At 37.3% G+C, this 19333-nt stretch overlaps 1 protein-coding gene across 2 annotated transcripts in view; it reads left to right on the top strand.

Moving 5' to 3' along the window:
* The window catches only part of LOC105487854 (slit guidance ligand 2), a 371613-nt gene that overhangs the window by 337047 nt on the left and 15233 nt on the right, over positions 1 to 19333 (top strand). For both annotated transcript variants that reach the window (XM_011751484.3, XM_011751482.3), the window contains 4 exons: positions 3745 to 3838; positions 9632 to 9769; positions 10350 to 10590; positions 12196 to 12326. In XM_011751484.3, the coding sequence (XP_011749786.2) occupies positions 3745 to 3838; positions 9632 to 9769; positions 10350 to 10590; positions 12196 to 12326 (604 nt within the window). The remainder of the gene's footprint in view (positions 1 to 3744; positions 3839 to 9631; positions 9770 to 10349; positions 10591 to 12195; positions 12327 to 19333) is intronic.

The following is a 19333-nucleotide window of genomic DNA, read 5'->3' as shown; positions in this document are numbered from 1 at the left end:
GTCCTCACAATACTATGAGTTTTGGGAGAACTTTTCAATATTGGTAACTAAAAATACATTAGCTGACTAATGTTAGTCATTTTATCTCTATTCTTCCTGGAAAACCAGTGCAGCTTTTAGCTGTCCAATTTCCTCTTACTGGTTGAGAAGGAGATATGCAGTCCAGTATTTGTCTAAGGAGCTTGCTAAGTTTCCCTTCTTTTATTGAGCTCCTGAATCTCACCACTGTTGCACTCTTTTGAAAGCTGTCCTTCCCTCAAGTATAGCAGAATCCAATATAATTAAGGAAAATTAAAGAAACAGTCCAATGAATACATTCATGTTAACATTTAGTCAGGGAAAATTCACAGTAATGTTTAAAGAGAATAGCGTTTATTACTAATCACGAGTGAGTAATTAAGCAAAAAATTACACTAATCTCTAAAGGCTAGAATGAAACCCGAGTTGATTACAGGTCAACAAAATAGAGCTCTTGCCTTAAAGCATGATTCTTCCTTTTAGTAACTATTATTTGAGTATGTCAGCATAGCACACTGTGGAAAAAAAAACAAAAGCAAATGTGGCAAGAGTTCTACTCTTAGTGATTTTACAGTCAAGGAAAGAGAATCAGATAAACACCAGTAATATAAAATGCATACATAGCAGTGCAACCCTAAAACCTTACCTTATATGCTTATAATGAATATTAAGTGACTGCATATTTATACAATGTTTAAAACTGTCTGGCATACAGTAGTAAGAACCATATAAATGCTCATTAAGTACATAAACAAATGTATACCATGTATATGCCATGAGCCAGGCACAGTCAAACACGATATAAAATTAGAGATAGAGAAGAAATAGTTGAAAACATCTGGCATGATTCCGTAAAGAAGGGGACATATAATGGATGAGAAAAATGACAACAGAATTGTGAAAGGATGTTATTAAAGCAAAAGGAGAAACCATTAGCCCAGGCATGGAGTTAAAATAAATTCAGGAAATAGTAAACAGACCCAGGTGACATGAATGTAGGGTGGAAGATTGGTCTTTAAAGCAAGTTAGGCAGTAATTGGATGCAGAAAATGTTTTTGTAATATTTCCTAGCATTGTAAGTTTTGGTGATAGTAAAGAAAATCAAACCTTTTTTTTTTTTTTTTTTTTTTTGATTGCTCTTGTTGCCTAGGCTGGAGTGCAATGGCACAATCTTGGCTCACTGCAACCTCCATCTCCCAGGTTAAAGCGATTCTCCTGCCTCAGCCTCCCTAGTAGCTGGGATTACCGGCGCCTACCACCACACCTGGCTAATTTTTGTATTTTTAGTAGAGACGGGGTTTCCCTATGTTGGCCAGGCTGGTCTCGAACTCCTGACTTCAGGCAATCCACCTGCCTCAGCCTCCTAAGTGCTGGGATTACAGGCGTGAGCCACTGCACCTGGCCGAAAATCAAATCATTTTTGAAGTCATCAACTTATCTTACTAAAGTCAGGTGTATAGCTATGTAATGGTCACAAAGAAGTATCATATACAATCTCAATAATGATTATTGCTATTTTGCTACTGTTATAGAGATAAAGAATACTTGACATTGATGTCATTTTTTATGTTCAAGTTGGCATGCTTAGTCTAAAGCTGTTGATTAGAGATTTAACAATCTGGTTAGCTAACAGTTTCTTGGAACTTTGTCCTTGTTCACTCCTTTCCATTATCAAGTCTATGGAGTAATTCTTTGTAGACAAGGGTCAACTCTCAGTTTTATTTTTTTAGAGATGAAATTCATTTTCTCTGTTCTTTCCCTAGCTCAAGACTTTCTTTGCTGGTAGATTGAGAACTGATTAGGAGCAGAGCCCATTACATTCATCCTTGTAGCCCCGGCCTCTAGCGCAACATCATGTAGTAAATCCTTATGGACTGTGACTTAGGTTGGATGGATTGGGTTGGATTGTATCAGAGTAAATAAGGAATAAAACATGTCCCTTTATTATAATTTTAAAACACTGTCTTATTTAGGCATAAAATAAAAAGTACATAAAATTACATTTATTATGTATCTCAAATGGTCCTTCTTTCCATCAGTTTTTACAAACTGTCTTGGATAGATACTACTATAAACAGCCTATATCTCCATCAGATAGATTTGGTTAGAAACTGAAAGTGATTTCATCATAGTAGGCTGATAAAATATGATGAACGCATTTCATCAAGGTATCCAACTTAGAGTAATACTAATTGAAATCACAAGCCTTTAAATAAACCTGTTTAAAAATCATTCATCATGCATGTTGCTAAAAATCTTTCAGATCCCTGAAAACTTATAGAAGCAATATATGAGACTTTCCGTGCAATTAGTTCTTTTTAAGAGACAGATAAAAACTAATATCCTGCACCAGATTGATGTAATAAGTAGATGAATACATTTATTAATTTGCATCCTGGGAAAAGACCCTTGAAGTCTAAATAATATGCCACATTTAGTTGTCAAGCAATGATTTCTACCAACTAGCTGAGTATTACTTTAAAAGGATCCCCTTGTAACAAAGGGGTGCTGTTACAAGGTTCACACTCCTGAAATTTTTACCGATGCTGTTACAAATGACAGGTTTAGTAGTTTCCTGGAAATGAACAGCTGCCTATAGATGTGTCACTTTATTTGTCTATTTATTGCATAGAAAACAATTCGAAAGTAGAAGTAAAGTAGAAAAGGTAAAAATAACTTAAAATGTATTATGTAAGTTAATATATATTATGTATTTGAATACCTTTCCAGTCACCTTAATACTTTCACAGCAATTGGGAAAGTCTTCTAAATGAAAATTACATTTGGTCTAATGTATCTGAAATAATAACCATGTTTTTGGTATCAGAAGAAATTTTCTAAAGAAATTATCAGTCATGTGATTCAACAAAGAGTACCTAGAATCTGCGTGGTTATGCCTTCAGCTCTCATTTGTTGACAGAAGTTCTATTTCATGAGTTAGGTGACTTTCATGGAAAAAAATCTATGTTCTCTCTCTCTGGATCGAGTCTCCTTTTACTTTTTTCTTTTTATGTCAGAGGATGTGAGTCTAAGAAGCATTCTGTTGAGCTGCGGCAATGATTCCTAAGAAGAAAACAAAGTGTTTTTCTTTTAGACTTTTAAAACCAGAGACTATGAAGATTCGAGAATATTTTTTTCAAACATAAAACTGTAGAATAAGCCAGGCATAAAAGGGTACATATGGAATGATTTCATTTATGTCAAGCTCAGAAACAGTCCCGGCTAGCCTATGGTCTTGTCATGACAGTGATCCTCTTTGCAGGGACCCCAGGGGAAGGCTTCTGGGGTGTTGGTACGTGGTGTGTTTCTGGATGTGGGTGCTGGTGACCTGAGTGGGTTCAGTTTGTGAATAATCATTAACAATTTATTTATCCTTTGTATCCATGCTATATATCAAGAAAAAAAATCCAAAATAAACAACAGGAATGAAAAGCATTCAGATTTCCTTTTCCTAATTCCCATAGTATATTCTGAAGGGGCTTCTATTAGTCACAGATCGCAATAGTCCTGTTGTCCAAAATCACAACACTACTTAGCAGCATACCCAGAACTGGATAATGGACCATCTGGTTCCATGCCATGTGGCTTTTGTTTTGGGTTTTTTGCTTTGTTTTGTTTTAAATCACAAGCTGCCCTAACCTCTAAGACCCATGACAGTGACACAGTCTGCTGGCAGGAAGCCTGTTGACCTTTTTCTATGAGCTAACACTGTTTGCCATGTTGCAGGTGAGTTGTGTGAGGAGAAGCTGGACTTCTGTGCCCAGGACCTGAACCCCTGCCAGCATGACTCAAAGTGCATCCTAACTCCAAAGGGATTCAAGTAAGTCCAAAGCTGCCTTTTTGCTCACAGAGTAGGGGACGCATTATTTTAGAAACCCTTCTCCTCCATCCTTAGCTTCACACCTCTGCTCGGGATTAAAGGGACCTATTCGCTAGTATCAATGACGTTTTTTAAATGTCCATATACAATATGGCCTTTTTTTTTTTTTTTTTTTTTGAGATGGAGTCTCTCTCTGTTGCCCAGACTGGAGTGCAGTGGTGCGATCTGGGCTCACTGCAAGCTCCGCCTCCCGGGTTCACGCCATTCTCTTGCCTCAGCCTCCCGAGTAGCGGGGACTACAGGCGCCCGCCACCACGCCCAGCTAATTTTTTATATTTTTAGTAGAGACGGGGTTTCACCGTGTTAGCCAGGATGGTCTCAATCTCCTGACCTCATGATCCGCCCGCCTCGGCCTCCCAAAGTGCTGGGATTACAGGCGTAAGCCACCGCGCCCAGCCCCGGACTTTTTGTATAGTACACTAAAGAAAAATGAAAAAGTGTTTCCTTTTCATCTATGATTTTTTTTGTGAAGTCACCTATGGCAATGAGCAGCCTTTGAAAATACTTACTTCAATTTATTTGAAGGCCCATCTGGTGACATTTGTAATATCTTCTAGTTGCTTCATTGTCTGAAGGTAAGTCTGTGGTAAAATAGAGAATTTGATTTTAATGTAATTGAAGATGTTACGGTCTGAAACAATAATTTGGCTATCCAAGGTGAGAAAGATAGAGTGACCATATATCTCAGGCTGCCCCAGGGAGTCCCAGGCTATGCCTGTGATGATTGTTCTTATTATTGATAGTACCTCTTCCAACTTAAATGTTTTTTGCATGAGGTGACAAAGCATTATAATCCTGCTAAGCGTACTCCCTAAAGTGAACACAGAACTTCAAAAATCACTTCTTTTTGCCTCCCCAGCAATATTCCTGAAATATGTTTGCTATCAAATTTTATGATTTCTTTGCCACCATCCGGAAATATTGTAAGGGTCTTTCAACAGCACTTCTCTTGTTAGGGCTGGCAGTAGTTAGAGATCATCTAGTCCAAATTCTTCATTTAAACATGAGAAAACCATGGCCCAGAGAGGTTAGTTGACTGTCCAGAGATCTTAAGATTATTTACTGGCAGAGCTAGAGCTAGGATTTATACTTTCCAGTTGGGTGATTTTTCTACTATGTGTTACCTATAAGAAGTTTCAGAGTTTATTAACATTACAGCTGGTATTGTATAGCAAATAGGCTGGATTCTTAGGAATTACACAGTCGGGTACAGGGGTTGAGCTGTGCTTTCATCAGACAGCTAGCAAACAGCATTATTTGTTCCTTCAAGCAATATTTATTGAGTGCCTGCCATGGCCAGAGCACATGGTAATAATACCATCTTATGATTTTGTAGTCCTTTATAGCTATTCACCTTCACTTATTTCATCTTCTTAGTGAAATGACCCAAGCTCAATTGCCATAGAATTCAGAGAATTAACAATTACACAGGTCAGGATGAATTTTACAAGAGAAGATGGGATTTGAGCTGGATTGCTAAGATATTTATACTTACCAAACAGATCATCAGATATTTTAAGTTGAGTGGGAGATTGGGGTCAGAATCACCAGATCTCCACTGCTTTTCAAATATCAATCTAATTAAATATTTATTCTCAAGCTTTCTTTTGACAGTGTGCTTTTGCTTTAATTTGGTTTAAAATTCAAACATTAGAATATGTAGGTATAGTTGTAGCACCTGCTAATTCCCTACGATGTCTTTTTGAAAAAGGAAAAAATAAATTTGATTCTATTTTGCATTATATTTTAGTTTACAACCCTAGGCAAAAACCCAGTGTTATTCCATTTTCACTTTATACAAAACTTTACATTATATTTTATTCAACCAAACACTGTAGGTAAGTTGTTTTTAGTCTTCATATCAATGATACACTCACAATTTAATTTGGCAAATTGAAAACACATCAGTTACATAATAAATATCATTTCTTAGAGAAATTAGCTAGTAAGGAAAGTTTTCCAGAACTGCTCATCTGCTGAGCAGATTTCACGGTACTTTGTGCATGGTAAGTATAAGATAAAGTATTAGTAAGACTTAATTGAAACCATTAAAAGAAAGTGAGTCTGTCTGCAAAAAGACTAATCCTTAATTAAATATCTCCTCTCATTATCAAATAGATTAGACACCCTTAAAAGTGCATTTTGCCGCATTATGGACTAACTAATTTTGAAACCCACTGTTTTCAGTTGTAATTTGCGAGCTCGTTTCATAGCTATGTGTATGTAGGTTAGCAGAAAACAGGTTAAGTCAGTGTGTGTGCTGTTACTCCCAACTTATAAATGATTGCACATTGTGGGAAAGGTAGCTGCAGAAAGAAAATAGACTTAAAAATCAAATGATGTGAAGCTGCTAAAGAAAATCTCTACTGACAAATGTTGTTTAGACAAGTTATACTATGTTACTTCAACTTCATTTTCTTATTACTAAGCTAACAGAGCTGGTTTTACTTTTATTGCTTTATTATATACCTCATAAATCTCCCAAATTGCTTTGAGATATTTTTAGACTATGATACGCCATAACCAGTATTTTCAAACATGCATCTTACATAGCCAGCTATGGGCTCCTAAACAGTGTATTTTGTATTCTTTGCTTCTTCCTCCCTCCTTGTCAGATAATAGAGTTGAAGGAATGTGATAGGTTTTATTGATAATACAAACTAAGGAATTCTTATTTAAATTTTTTTCTTTCTGTTTTGAAACTCAGTCTGAGGAGCAAAAGAAAGACAAAAATGTTGGGCATAATGTAACTCCAAGCTCTAATGGTCTTGAAAAGTAGTATTTGGAGAGAAGAGAATATAAAATAGCTCTTAGACAGCCACTATGGTGGATGTGTGGTTCTCTTATCTTTCACTTTGATTTCTTTTTTCAGATAAATAATTCAGAGTGTTTCAAAGCATTTCTTCTTTCTTTTAATGCTTGGCACTTCAACAGCTCTGCTCACATTAACATTGATGGAAGTTCTCTTCTCGGGCCTTGTCCATCTCTTTGAGAATGTATATGGCCACTTAGAGTCCATTTAACTTCAGACTTGTTGTTTACTTTGCTTTGTTATGATTTAGCATTAAAACCAACTGGCTGCAAAGCAAGCATGCTTATGCAGTGAGCTCATTTTATTTCTTAATTCATACATGCAGAGCTGAAAGTCTGTTTGCTACTCTTAGAGGCTATATACTCCCATTTGTTTTAATTCGTCCGCTCTCCAGCAACTCTCAAACCCTGATTTTGCATTTTCAGACAAAACCTTTGGCATTCAGTAATGCCACATTCCCTTGGGTGTTTTTAATTAACCTTACTTCAAATCCTAATAGCTTTGAAATAGAAAAATGGATAATTAATACAGACTAAACCATAAAAACTTTTATAGAATTACAAAGATGTATATAGAGAATTATTTTAAAAACCAGCCATTTATAGAACATGCATTATATATAAAAACTATACTAATTAATTTACAGATAGTTGCGTTTAATCTTTAAATAAACCTGTGAGGTGGAATTATATACATGTTAAAGATGAGGAAAAGAACACTTACAGAGATTAAGTAATTTAGCCAATATTATATATACTTTATGCTAAGTGAAATAAGCCAGACATAGTAAGACAAATACTGGATGATCTCACTTATGTGTGGAATTTTAAAAAGTCAAACTTACAGAAAAAGAGAGTAGAAGGGTGGTTACCAGGAATTGGGGTGGGGAAAATGGGAAGATGTTGGTCAGTGGCACAAATTTTCAGTTACAAGATGAATAATAAGTTCTAGAGACCTAATATCACAGCATGGTCACTATAGTTAATAATACTGTATTATATACTTGAAATTTGCCCAGAAAGCAGATCTGAAATATTTTCACCACAAAAGGAAAAGGGTAACTATGGGAGGTGATAGATATGTTAATTAGCTTGACTGTGGTAATTATTTCACAATGTATGTATGTATAAAACATCACCATGTACATCTTTAAAACATAAAGATTTTATTTTTCAATTATACCTCAATAAATCTGGAATAAAATAAAGTTCATAAGGTACAATTAAGAATGAAGCCAGGGTACAAATGCAGTTCTGTAAAGCCTGAATTCTGCAAAACCTGAATTCTGCAGAGCTAAGTTTCGGTTTTCTCATATATACACATATATATATACTCATATATATACACATATACATATATACACACATACATATGTGTGTATACATACATACACATGTACATATATACACACATATACATGTACACATGTATACACATACACATGTATGTGTGTGTATATGTACATGTGTATATACGTGTACACGTGTATACACATACACATGTATGTGTGTGTGTATATGTACATGTGTATATATGTGTGTATATATGAGGAAACTAACTTAGCTGTGAAGAATTCAGGCTTTGCAGTTATGTGTATATATGTGTATATATATGTATATGTATGTGTGTGTATATATATATAAAATCAGTGAACCCTCTCTTAAATCAAAAACACTCTTGGAAGCCAATGTGTAAGCCTAATAAATCACAACAGGAGAGTGTTGAGGAAAAGGTGGAGGGTAGAAGGAGGCTTCCAGAAGCCCCCTCCTCATTGATGGCCATACCTGTAGGGATTCCATGGTCCCCTATAGGTCCATAATGCAGTTTGAAAACTGCTGCATGTGCCACACTGCCTTTCTCCATGCAGCTATAAAGTCCTGAATCCTTGGTGTCATACCTAGAGATCCCAGTGGTCAGCACTGGAGAAGTACAGGTTTAAAGGGAGCCTCTGGAATTAATTATCCAACAGCATAGTGCAGTGGTTAGAGATACAGGCGTTCTTGTCAGATTGTTTGAGTTCGATTCCTGGCTGTGGCACTTAGAAGTTGAGTGTTTGGGGGCAAAGTGCTTCACCTCTTTGTTCCTTAGTCTCCTCACCTGTAGAGTGGATGAAATAATACCACCAATGTCACAGGACTGTGGAGAGGTTTCAGTGAATCCATAGATGCCACATGGTTAGAGCAGGGCCAGAGGAAGTGCTTGGTGAATGTCAGCTGTATTATTACTCCCGGTTCTTCACCATCAATGCAGCCAAGACCCTTTACCACCATGGTGAACAGGCTGAAAACTGTCCATGGGATCGGCCCCGTGAATTTTCTACCAGTTCTTCTATCCTAACCCATTATAGCAGTCCTGTTCTTCCATAATGAGTATCTGGATTCATCGTGTATTAGGGTATTTAATATTAATATATTTGCTTTTCTTAAAATAATACCTTGTTCTGATGTATCTAGTCTCTATTGTAAAATTAAAAATGTTAATCATGTTTAAAATATGTTTAATATTCCCAGTACATTTTACAACATAGCAGTTTTATAATCTCAATGAGCAAATGAATTAGGCCAAACTGAAAATAATAAGGCACCGTAAGCAAACAAAATGGGGAGAAAGAAAGGATGGAAGAGGGAGGAGAGGGAGTGGGAGGGAGTGACCCTGCTACAATTATCCTGTTGTTATTTGGACTGTGGATATTCACTATCATCAAGGAGATAAAAATAACTATTTCTCTGGTAGATCACAGTGATAGAACATGGAATATACTGCAGAACAGTTCAATTTTCTAGGTATCCATTAATGTGGGGGCTCTATGAGCCTATTCTAAATAAGTATTTTAAAGATGGTGCCATGTGTCTAGATAAAATGCATTGTTTACTTATTTTGGCTCAGTTGGGTTTGAAACCATTACCTGCTTGTTCCAACAGATGTGACTGCACACCAGGGTACATAGGTGAGCACTGCGACATTGATTTTGATGACTGCCAAGACAACAAGTGTAAAAACGGAGCCCACTGCACGGATGCAGTGAACGGCTATACGTGCATATGCCCCGAAGGTTACAGGTAAAAGCAGAAATGAGTAAGACCTAGTGTTCAATAAGACCTAGCACAACAGGGTGACTATAGTCAGTAATAGCGTAATTGTACATCTTAAAATAGCTAAAAGAATATAACTGGATCGTTTGTAACACAAGGATAAATACTTGAGGGGATGGATACCCCGTTTTACATGATGTGATTATTATGCATTACTTGCCTGTATCAAAATACCTCATGTATCCCATAAATATATACACTTACTAGGTACCCATAAAAATTAAAATAAAAAAATTTTAAGACAAGAAAAGTAGACGTTATAGAAGCAAAGAGTAGAATGAGGATTACCAGGGAGGAGGACAGAGGGATGGTATTTGGGGAGATATTGGTCAAAGGGTCCAAAGAGTCATTTAGGCAGGATGAGTAAGTTTGGAATATCTATTGTACAGCACAGTGATGATTTTGATTAATAGTTAAGAATACTTGAAAACTGGAAAAACAAGGAAGTGCACATATATAGTATACAGTTAGGTCATACAGCTCTCAATTCAGATTGGCAATTAAGTAAAATCGTATTAACATATTTGTTTTTCTCCTTATTCTTCAGTGGCTTGTTCTGTGAGTTTTCTCCACCCATGGTCCTCCCTCGTACCAGCCCCTGTGATAATTTTGATTGTCAGAATGGAGCTCAGTGCATTGTCAGAATAAACGAGCCAATATGTCAGTGTTTGCCGGGCTATCAGGGAGAAAAGTGTGAAAAATTGGTCAGTGTGAATTTTATAAACAAAGAGTCTTATCTTCAGATTCCTTCGGCCAAGGTTCGGCCTCAGACGAACATCACACTTCAGGTAAGAGATCTCTCTCTATGGAGAGTTGATCTGATCTTAAAATTCAACTTCAGAGAATAAACATTTGTGGTAGCTTGTGAATGATTGACAGTATATCTTAAATAGACAGTTAAAAACAGAAAATGCTCCTTGTGTGGACAGCGTTAGTAATTATTCTCTTCAACATTTGTATTTTCAAGACAAAATGAAAACCAAATATTTTTATTTATTCATTATTTGATAAGCAGACAGTAATAAAAAATATGTCTCTTTGTTTTGTGCTCAGATAAAAACATTTTATTCATTTGCTTTTATGGCTCTGCAGTTCAGCCTGTGCACGGGGGAGGCTTTTCTTAGGAAATCTGCAGCTAGGAAGGGTGCAGTCAAGAAAGAACACCTGGATTCAACCACCAGCACTTTCTTTTTTTTTTTTTTTTGTGGGGGGGATGGAGTCTTGCTCTGTCACCTAGGCTGGAGTTCAGTGGCACGATATCGGCTCACTGCAACCTCCGTCTCCCAGGTTCAAGCGATTCTCCTGCCTCAGCCTCCCGAGTAGCTGGGATGACAGGCGTGCACCACCATGTCTGGCTAATTTTTTGTATTTTTTAGTAGAGACAGAGTTTCACCATGTTGGCCAGGATGGTCTCGAACTCCTAAACTCATGTGATCTACCCACCTCAGCCTCCCAAAGTGCTGGGATTACAGGCGTGAGCCACCGCGCTTGGCCAACCAGCACCTTTTAACTCTTCACCCAGAACTTTGAAGACTTGACATGAAATTAACAAACTCAAATTTTAAGTCTTTCCACCAACTCACTGTGTACCTTTGAGCAAGTCATTCAGATCCCTATCGAAGAAGCTGCACTAGATTAAGGATAATAAATATAATGTACATGGGACAAATTAGGTCTACATATTTGTTTTATCTGATAAGCAAAATCATTTAATATATTTTCAATTCAAATAACTTTAGTCAGCTTCCTGTAAATGCCACCCCTGTTTTGGTTTACCCTGATACTCTAGTGAGGGCCAGGGGGTCCTTCTGAAGTCAGGAAGAAGAGAATCCTGGAAGGCATGAGTCCCTGCCTTCCGGTGTTTGCCCCACCAAATTGTTGCCCCACCAACAGTGATGTTGGGGCTTAAGTCTTAACTTAATTAATCCTTTAAAAGCCAAAATGGGCCAAAGAGCAGGATAAAAACAAAGACTTCCCCCTCCACATGGCATAACTGTGAAAAATTTGTGGGTTTTTTTTTTTTTAATATGGGATATAAAAATCCATCTTTGACAATGTGGTCATTTTTCACAGATGGTATAAATAAAGCTTGTAACAGGAGCAAAAGGAGTGGTTTAGCAAAAATCTCCAGCAAAGAAAGTTCTGAGCACATCCAACATGTTTACTTGAGGATTTCTTCTTGTTCTTTTTAAGTTTCTTTATGGATTTATTTGCAACAAAGCAATTTAAGAACAAGTCACCTTTCAAGTAATAATTTCAGCATTATTTTCTCATAGCCATCCGGAAAACCTAAACCAGAGTAAAACCTCTTCACCTCACTTAGCAGTCTCTTTCTGATGAAATATGTCTGGTTGCCTACACATCCTAGTAATGCCAGGGTTACTTTCTACTAGATTGCCACAGATGAAGACAGCGGCATCCTCCTGTATAAGGGTGACAAGGACCATATCGCGGTAGAACTCTATCGGGGGCGTGTTCGTGCCAGCTACGACACCGGCTCCCACCCGGCTTCTGCCATTTACAGGTGAAGATCTCTCAGTTACGGGTAAAGGTGAAAAAACATTGCTTAATGAAGAACTGCGTCTCCTCTATTATTTTGTTATGGGGAGGAGAGAGACTAAGTTGGCTCCAGCAGGTCTTAGGATGAGGGTATTTGTGAGAAACCTGGCAGGAACGGAGGGCATGCTCAAACTGGAGAGTTTGAGGAGGGATTTGTAAGGGGGCTGCTATGTCCAAAGAGGTGACTGGGATAGTACAGTAACCTGCAGCTGGAAACAAGGGATGCAAGGAGGTGTTGTTACCCATCCACCTGAAGGATCAAGAGGAGGGAGCGGTTATGGAAACTCATGCTCTGTAAAGGCTTTGTAGAGAGGCTTGCCTGCCAGAAGCTGGGACCTTTACTAGAGGTTTGGAGTAAGCTCCCACGGAAACAACCAGCTTTTGAAATACACAACCTCACTCTCTTTCCTCCCAACAATCTCCTGTCTGTGTTCCCCACTGGCCACACTGCATGCCAGGAAAGAAGGAATCTATAGACTCTGGTAATGTAGCTTGCACATGAGCCTCCCAGGACTCAGAGTTGGGTAAAGAAAGTTGGAAGGGAGGTCCAGAGAATCAAATGAAGATATCCAGCACTGTGAGTGACTTCAGGCTGCCATTCATACCTCACAGGTTTATTGAGCACTTACTATGTGCCGGACCTATCCTGAGCTTTAAGGAACAAAGGCCCAGCTCATTTGGAACTTACGCAGATTAAGCAAATGGATTCATACAGTGTTGTCATAGGGAATCTTGACCATTCATTGTGGAAGTTTTCTAGTGATTAATGATATTAATAATATACTGGAGACGTGAAATGGGTGGTGGTCGTGGGGTATAGTTTTTAGTCCTTATTGCATAAGACTAACTATCAGAGCCCCTCTGTTGGAACCCAACACCAATTCCCTAACATCCTGCAGACTATTTAGCTAGTTATTTTTTTACCTGTAGAAATTCACCCTTTATAGAAGGGGTCACAAACTCCTAAGTAGTCAGTTTTTCCAGATAAGTAACATAAATGATTAAACAGGTCAAGTACAAGAAAATAATATGCTCTCACCCTTTTATTCTGTAAAAGATCTAATTTTTTACGTAAGTATTATTTTATTATAAATAGCCTTGATGTTGGCAATATAAAATAAGTGGTTGTGACTGGAATGAACCAATAGTAACTATTTGTCAAAACAGGATTGCATCTACTCAGTTCTCCGTGGGGAAAATATGGACTTAGGTTTTGCCAGACTCTTGGTTTTTCAGGAAAAAGGCAGAAATCTGGGGGGTTTTTAATATAAATTTTCTCTCCTTTAGATATCCGTGTGCATTTTTAATACTATATATGATGAACAAAACATATCTGTAGGTCAAACACACTTGGCAACAAATGAATAGGCATTGATTATGACGTAAAGTGGAGACACTGGCCTGCATGTTATTGGTACTCTAATATGTATCAATGTGCTTCAAAAGACTTCACATCTTATTTGATGCTTCATAGTAGTTCTGGGAAAGTACATGCCACTTGTAGCCATGAATGGAATTTGATATCCACCACTTGTGAATATTTGGAGCATGGAAACAAACACATAATTGTTGATTTCCAAGTTGAATACAATACTTATTTTATCTCCAAATGGTGATGAATTAGTGCCAAGATTTTAGATATTATGAGGCCTTAAATTTTCTTGCCTCAATGTGTTTCGGCCCATGGAAAGATTTCAGAAATTTGTGGTTCATTGTTTTATTTATTTTTAAATTTATTTTATGTAATGCAGCACAGAACTCTCAGAAGCCATAGTAAAGGTTTTTGGTTTGGCTTATTAAAGCTAGCATTCATATCACATATGCCAAAATATTTCTAAATACTTTGTAGAAGCCCAAGTGATTACATCCAAACAAGGACCTACCATCACTAGTTTTTTTGAGTTTATGCTCATTGCCATTTCACCTAATAAAGAATGGAATGTATCTTATGACATTTATCAAAGGACTGTTATGTTGCATATTCTTTATTAGGAGCTGCAAGCCTATGTTTCTGCTGGCAGATCATCTAATAGAGATACAAAATGTGAGGCCTAGAGCAAATATAGCTTTAATTTAATTATTGCCTTTTGGCTTATGACCAAAAAATTTTCTTGATTTTCCAATCAAGAAAAGCTATGACCTTATTTTTTAATAAAAGAGGCAACAATTACCAAGAATTCAGATATATAGATATGTATATTTTATTAATATATTAAATATAGAATGTTATGTTTACATTAAGAAAATTAATATAAGAAAAAAGGAGGAAAGGAAGGAAGCAATGAAGAAAAAAGAAGGAAGACAGGAAGGAAATGTAAGGAAGAACAAGTATCAAAGGAGATAAATATGAGCACTTATAATTTCATGTATTTGCACAAAGAAAAACTAGACATAGACAAGAAGAAATAGAAACAAGACTTCTGCATGAATACCATTTTATATCCATTTGATTTTTGAGCCATTTCAATGTCATTACCACTCAAAAATCAAATTGAAATAATAGAAATAGCAGTTGCTCTGGAGATAGACTGGCTTGATTCCAGTCCGGCTCTGTTATCAACTAACTGTGCATCTTAGACAGATTGCTTCAGCTCCTTGGGCCTCATCTGGTAAATGGGGATAACAAATAATAGTCTCCTTTTTGTGAGATTATGGTAAAAATTGTATGACATGATAAATGTAAAATATTTGCAATGATGTTTGGTAAACCGTAAACAATGATGGCTACTAGTATCACAAATTCAGGATGTTCAAAACTGAGTTTATTTCATTTGCTTCACCCAAACCTGTGTTCCCATCGCATTCCTTCTGGCATTGAAATGCATCACAGGTGCAATGGATCTACTCTTAATCCTCTCCTTTCCTTTACCTTCAATTTGCAGTTTTTCCTAACTCTTAACTCTGATACGGCTAATTTTTTGACCTTTTTTCAAATGCCAGAAAATGCCAAGCAAGGTAACCTCTGTCCTGGGCCAGGCCTTTACTACAATGTAAAATCTTTGATGAAAGATAGTACTTCTCCATCCCCTGTAGTAAAATCTATCAATAACAGTGTTGCAATCAGCTGTCCCATAAGTGGCTAATAAATATTCTGTCTGGGTGAAGTACACTTTCAAATTTTGATTTGTTTCCACTTAAGTTCAGTTTTATTGTCATAATGCTATGTTATATAAAATTTACTTTGGTAAAACATTGTTTTCTAAATTTTGCATTATTTAATATATTATTGGGTCTTGCACTTGGAAATAATTTTGTACCTCAGGTGCATCTTTTTTTTTTTGAGACAGAGTCTCGCTCTGTCGCCCAGGCTGGAGTGCAGTGGCCGGATCTCAGCTCACTGCAAGCTCTGCCTCCCGGGTTCACGCCATTCTCCTGCCTCAGCCTCCCAAGTAGCTGGGAGTATAGGCGCCCGCCACCTCGCCCGCCTAGTTTTTTGTGTTTTTTTTTTAGTAGAGACGGGGTTTCACCGTGTTAGCCAAGATGGTCTCGATCTCCTGACCTCATGATCCGCCCGTCTCGGCCTCCCAAAGTGCTGGGATTACAGGCTTGAGCCACCGCCCCCGGCCTGGTGCATCATTTCAATTGCCTGGTTAATTCTCCACATTGAAGAAAATGGATTTTATTTTAGCAAAATGAAATCTGATAAAATGAGGGGAAAGTAATAATATATTGTTATTATTTCTATAGGATATTTTTGGTTAAAAAATTATTTTATATGTCAACTATTGTTTCACATAAATCAGTATGAAGACTATTATTTTATGAAATTATGTCTAGACTGGTCATTTGTTGCCCTTCAAAAAGACTTTCTTTTAATCTAGATAAGGGGAAACATTTTTTACAAAAGTTATTAATAAAAAATATGTGCTTCTTTCTTTAAATTCAAACAAATGTCATTTCCCAAACCAGACAGCCTCTTTGTAAACACAGCCAACTATGTTCAAAGTTAAAAGACACTAGTTAACATAGCTTGAAGTGTGTTTAAGAAAACTCAAGAGGTAGTAATTATTATTTTAGCAGTAGAAATAGAGTAGTATGCACATTTTCTCATCTTATTTCCTACATCCGAATAGAAGATCATGGCTTCTTGTAGACATACCTGCTGTTAACAGCATCAAGCATACAGGCATTAGTGTAGAATGGTTGTTTTCAAAAGTCTGCATTGGAATCACCTGAAAGATATGTTAAACTACAGGTTGTTGGGCACCACTCCTAGTTTCTGATTCTGTAGGTCTTAGCTAGGCCTGAAATTTTGCATTTTTAACAAGTTTCCAGGATATCTTGTACTCCAGGGACTACACTTTGAGAACCCCTTGTGTAAAAGGAATACATACTTTGCGAGCTGATTGTCTGCATCTCTTCCCATATCCAAGTTCTACAACATCATGCTTGATGCTCACAATGAAATCAGCCATGTTGGGAGTATTCCCACCACAAAAATCAGCAAAGCCTACAAATCCGGGTTTCTGTTCTTGTTTTTTTTTTTTTTTTTAACAGTACCAGCTGTTAAACATTTGCCAACAACCTGCTGCCTAAAGGGCTGGAACCAGCAACATAGATGAAATTAGCTGCCTAACAAGGGAATGGATTTGGAGTATGGCGCACGGGCCTAATCTTTACAGCACTTAGAGAATAGCATAAAGAGGGACTTAGTAATTGTATTAGTCCATTTTCACACTGCTGATAAAGACATACCCAAGACTGGGTAATTTATAAAGAAAAAGAGGTTTGATAGACTCACAGTTTCACATGGCTAGGGAGGCCTCACGATCATAGCAGAAGGCGAAAGGAATGGCTTACATGTCTTACATGGTGGCAGACAAGAGAGAATTGAGATCAAAGCAAAAAGGGAAAACTCCAATAAAACCATCACATCTCGTAAGACTCACTCACTACCATGATAGCAGTATTGGGAAAACCACACCCATAATTCACTTATATCCCACTTGGTCCCTCCCACAACATGGGGAATTATGGGAACTACAATTCAAGATGAGATTTGGGTGGGGACACAGCCAAACCATGTCAGTAATAGTGCCATGAATAAATGGAAAAATGAATAGCAGCCTAAATTTAAGCAGTAGGTCCTCAGACAGGGCTGGAGTATTAAATTTTTATTCTCAAGTAGGCTAATAATGTGCTGTCTTTCAAAGTGACTTTCTTTTCATCTAGAAAAACAAACTTTTTTTAAATGAAAGTTATTATTGAAAAATATATGCTTTTTTTAGATTCAAATTAATGTGATTTTCCAAACCAGGCAGCTTCTTTGGAAACACAGCTAACTACTGTTTAAAAATAAGAAAATCAGATGAACCACCTTACTGGTGTGCAAGTTTTCATATTTAGGCAACCTGCTCAAATTCAGGGGACTTTCTCTTACCTACTGTTACATTTGGTTGGCTACATACACTCTGGACTGTGCAGTTTACAGGCTTACATTTCAACAAAAATACAAAAGAAACTCAACAAAGATGATCTCTGTATCTGAGAAGCTCAGTCTCATTGGGGAGACAGACAGTAGACAGAATCTATATGGTATTCTTGTTTCCAAGATGTTTATTCAGCCATTCTTGATATGCCATATGTAAAAGTCCCCCTGTTTAACTAGCTTATAACCTTGGGCAAATTGCTTCGTTTCTTTGTGCTTCATTTTTGTTATCTCAATAAATGCAATTAGATCTGCTTTTCATGTTTGGTTATGAGAATTGAATGAATGTAAAGCACCTGGCATCGTGCTTGGCACAGAGTGGACTCATAATAGTGAGTAGTGCTGATGACTCATGGATATTCTTCCTGCTCAGATATCCGGATACAGAAGAATAAATACCCAAGTGGGAATTTTATAGCCTGACATCTCACTCTACAGTATGTTCAAGTTTAGAGAAGCCTTTCTAGTTTAGAGAATTTTATTCATATTAATCTGTTTTAAAAGTACTGATTAAAATATTACTTGAAAAACTATTTTCTAAAGCTTTCTTTTGAAAAATTCTTATATCTTTTTTTTTTTTTGAGACAGAGTCTCGCTCTGTCGCCCAGGCTGGAGTGCAGTGGCACGATCTTGGCTCATTGCAAGCTCCGCCTCCCAGGTTCACACCATTCTCCTTCCTCAGCCTCCCGAGTAGCTGGGACTACAGGTGCCCACCACTGTGCCTGGCTATTTTTTGTATTTTTAGTAGAGACAGAGTTTCACCATGTTAGCCAGGATGGTCTCCATCTCCTGACCTCATGATCCGCCCACCTCAGCCTCTCAAAGTGCTGGGATTACAGGCGTGAGCCACCGCACCCGGCCTACATAGATATCTTTAATCTCATTTGGCTTCCCATTCCTTTTGACTAAAGAGATATGCAAGAATATTTTTTAGTATCACTCTCACTTCACAGGTGAAGTATCATCAGGCCACAGATACCATAATGAGATGACCAGTTGAGTTTGTTTGGTTTCCAGTTCCTATTCCAAAGCGTGGAATATGCCACTGGATACTTCAATTTTAATTTTTTTTTTTTTTTTGAAATGGAATCTTGCTCTGTCACCTAGGCTAGAGAGCAGTGGCACAATCTCGGCTCACTGCAAACTCCACCTCCTGGGTTCAAGCAATTCTCCTGTCTCAGCCTCCAGAGGAGCTGGGATTACAGGCGTATGCCACGATGCCCAGCTTATTTTTGTATTTTTACTAGAGATGGCGTTTCACCATCTTGGCCAGGCTAGACTGGAACTCCTGACCTCATGATAAACCAGCCTTGGCCTCCCAAAGTGCTGGAATTACAGGCGTGAGCCACTGCACCCAGCTCAGACACTTTAAAATTTTAAGGCAAGAAGTTGAAGCACACATAAAGAAAAACAATCTGTTTATTAAACTACAGAAATACATTATGTTTATCATTGTTAATGTATTGTGTGTAAGCAAAGTAGATAAAGAAAATCAGAGACATTTTAAAATCCCTCTTTTAGGCCCCAAAGTTCTGAATTATTTT

Source organism: Macaca nemestrina, chromosome 3 (assembly GCF_043159975.1).
Source record: "Macaca nemestrina isolate mMacNem1 chromosome 3, mMacNem.hap1, whole genome shotgun sequence".
Taxonomy (NCBI): Eukaryota; Metazoa; Chordata; class Mammalia; order Primates; family Cercopithecidae; genus Macaca; species Macaca nemestrina.
Note: the sequence above shows the minus strand (reverse complement) of the source record. Positions and strands in the feature narration are given on the sequence as shown.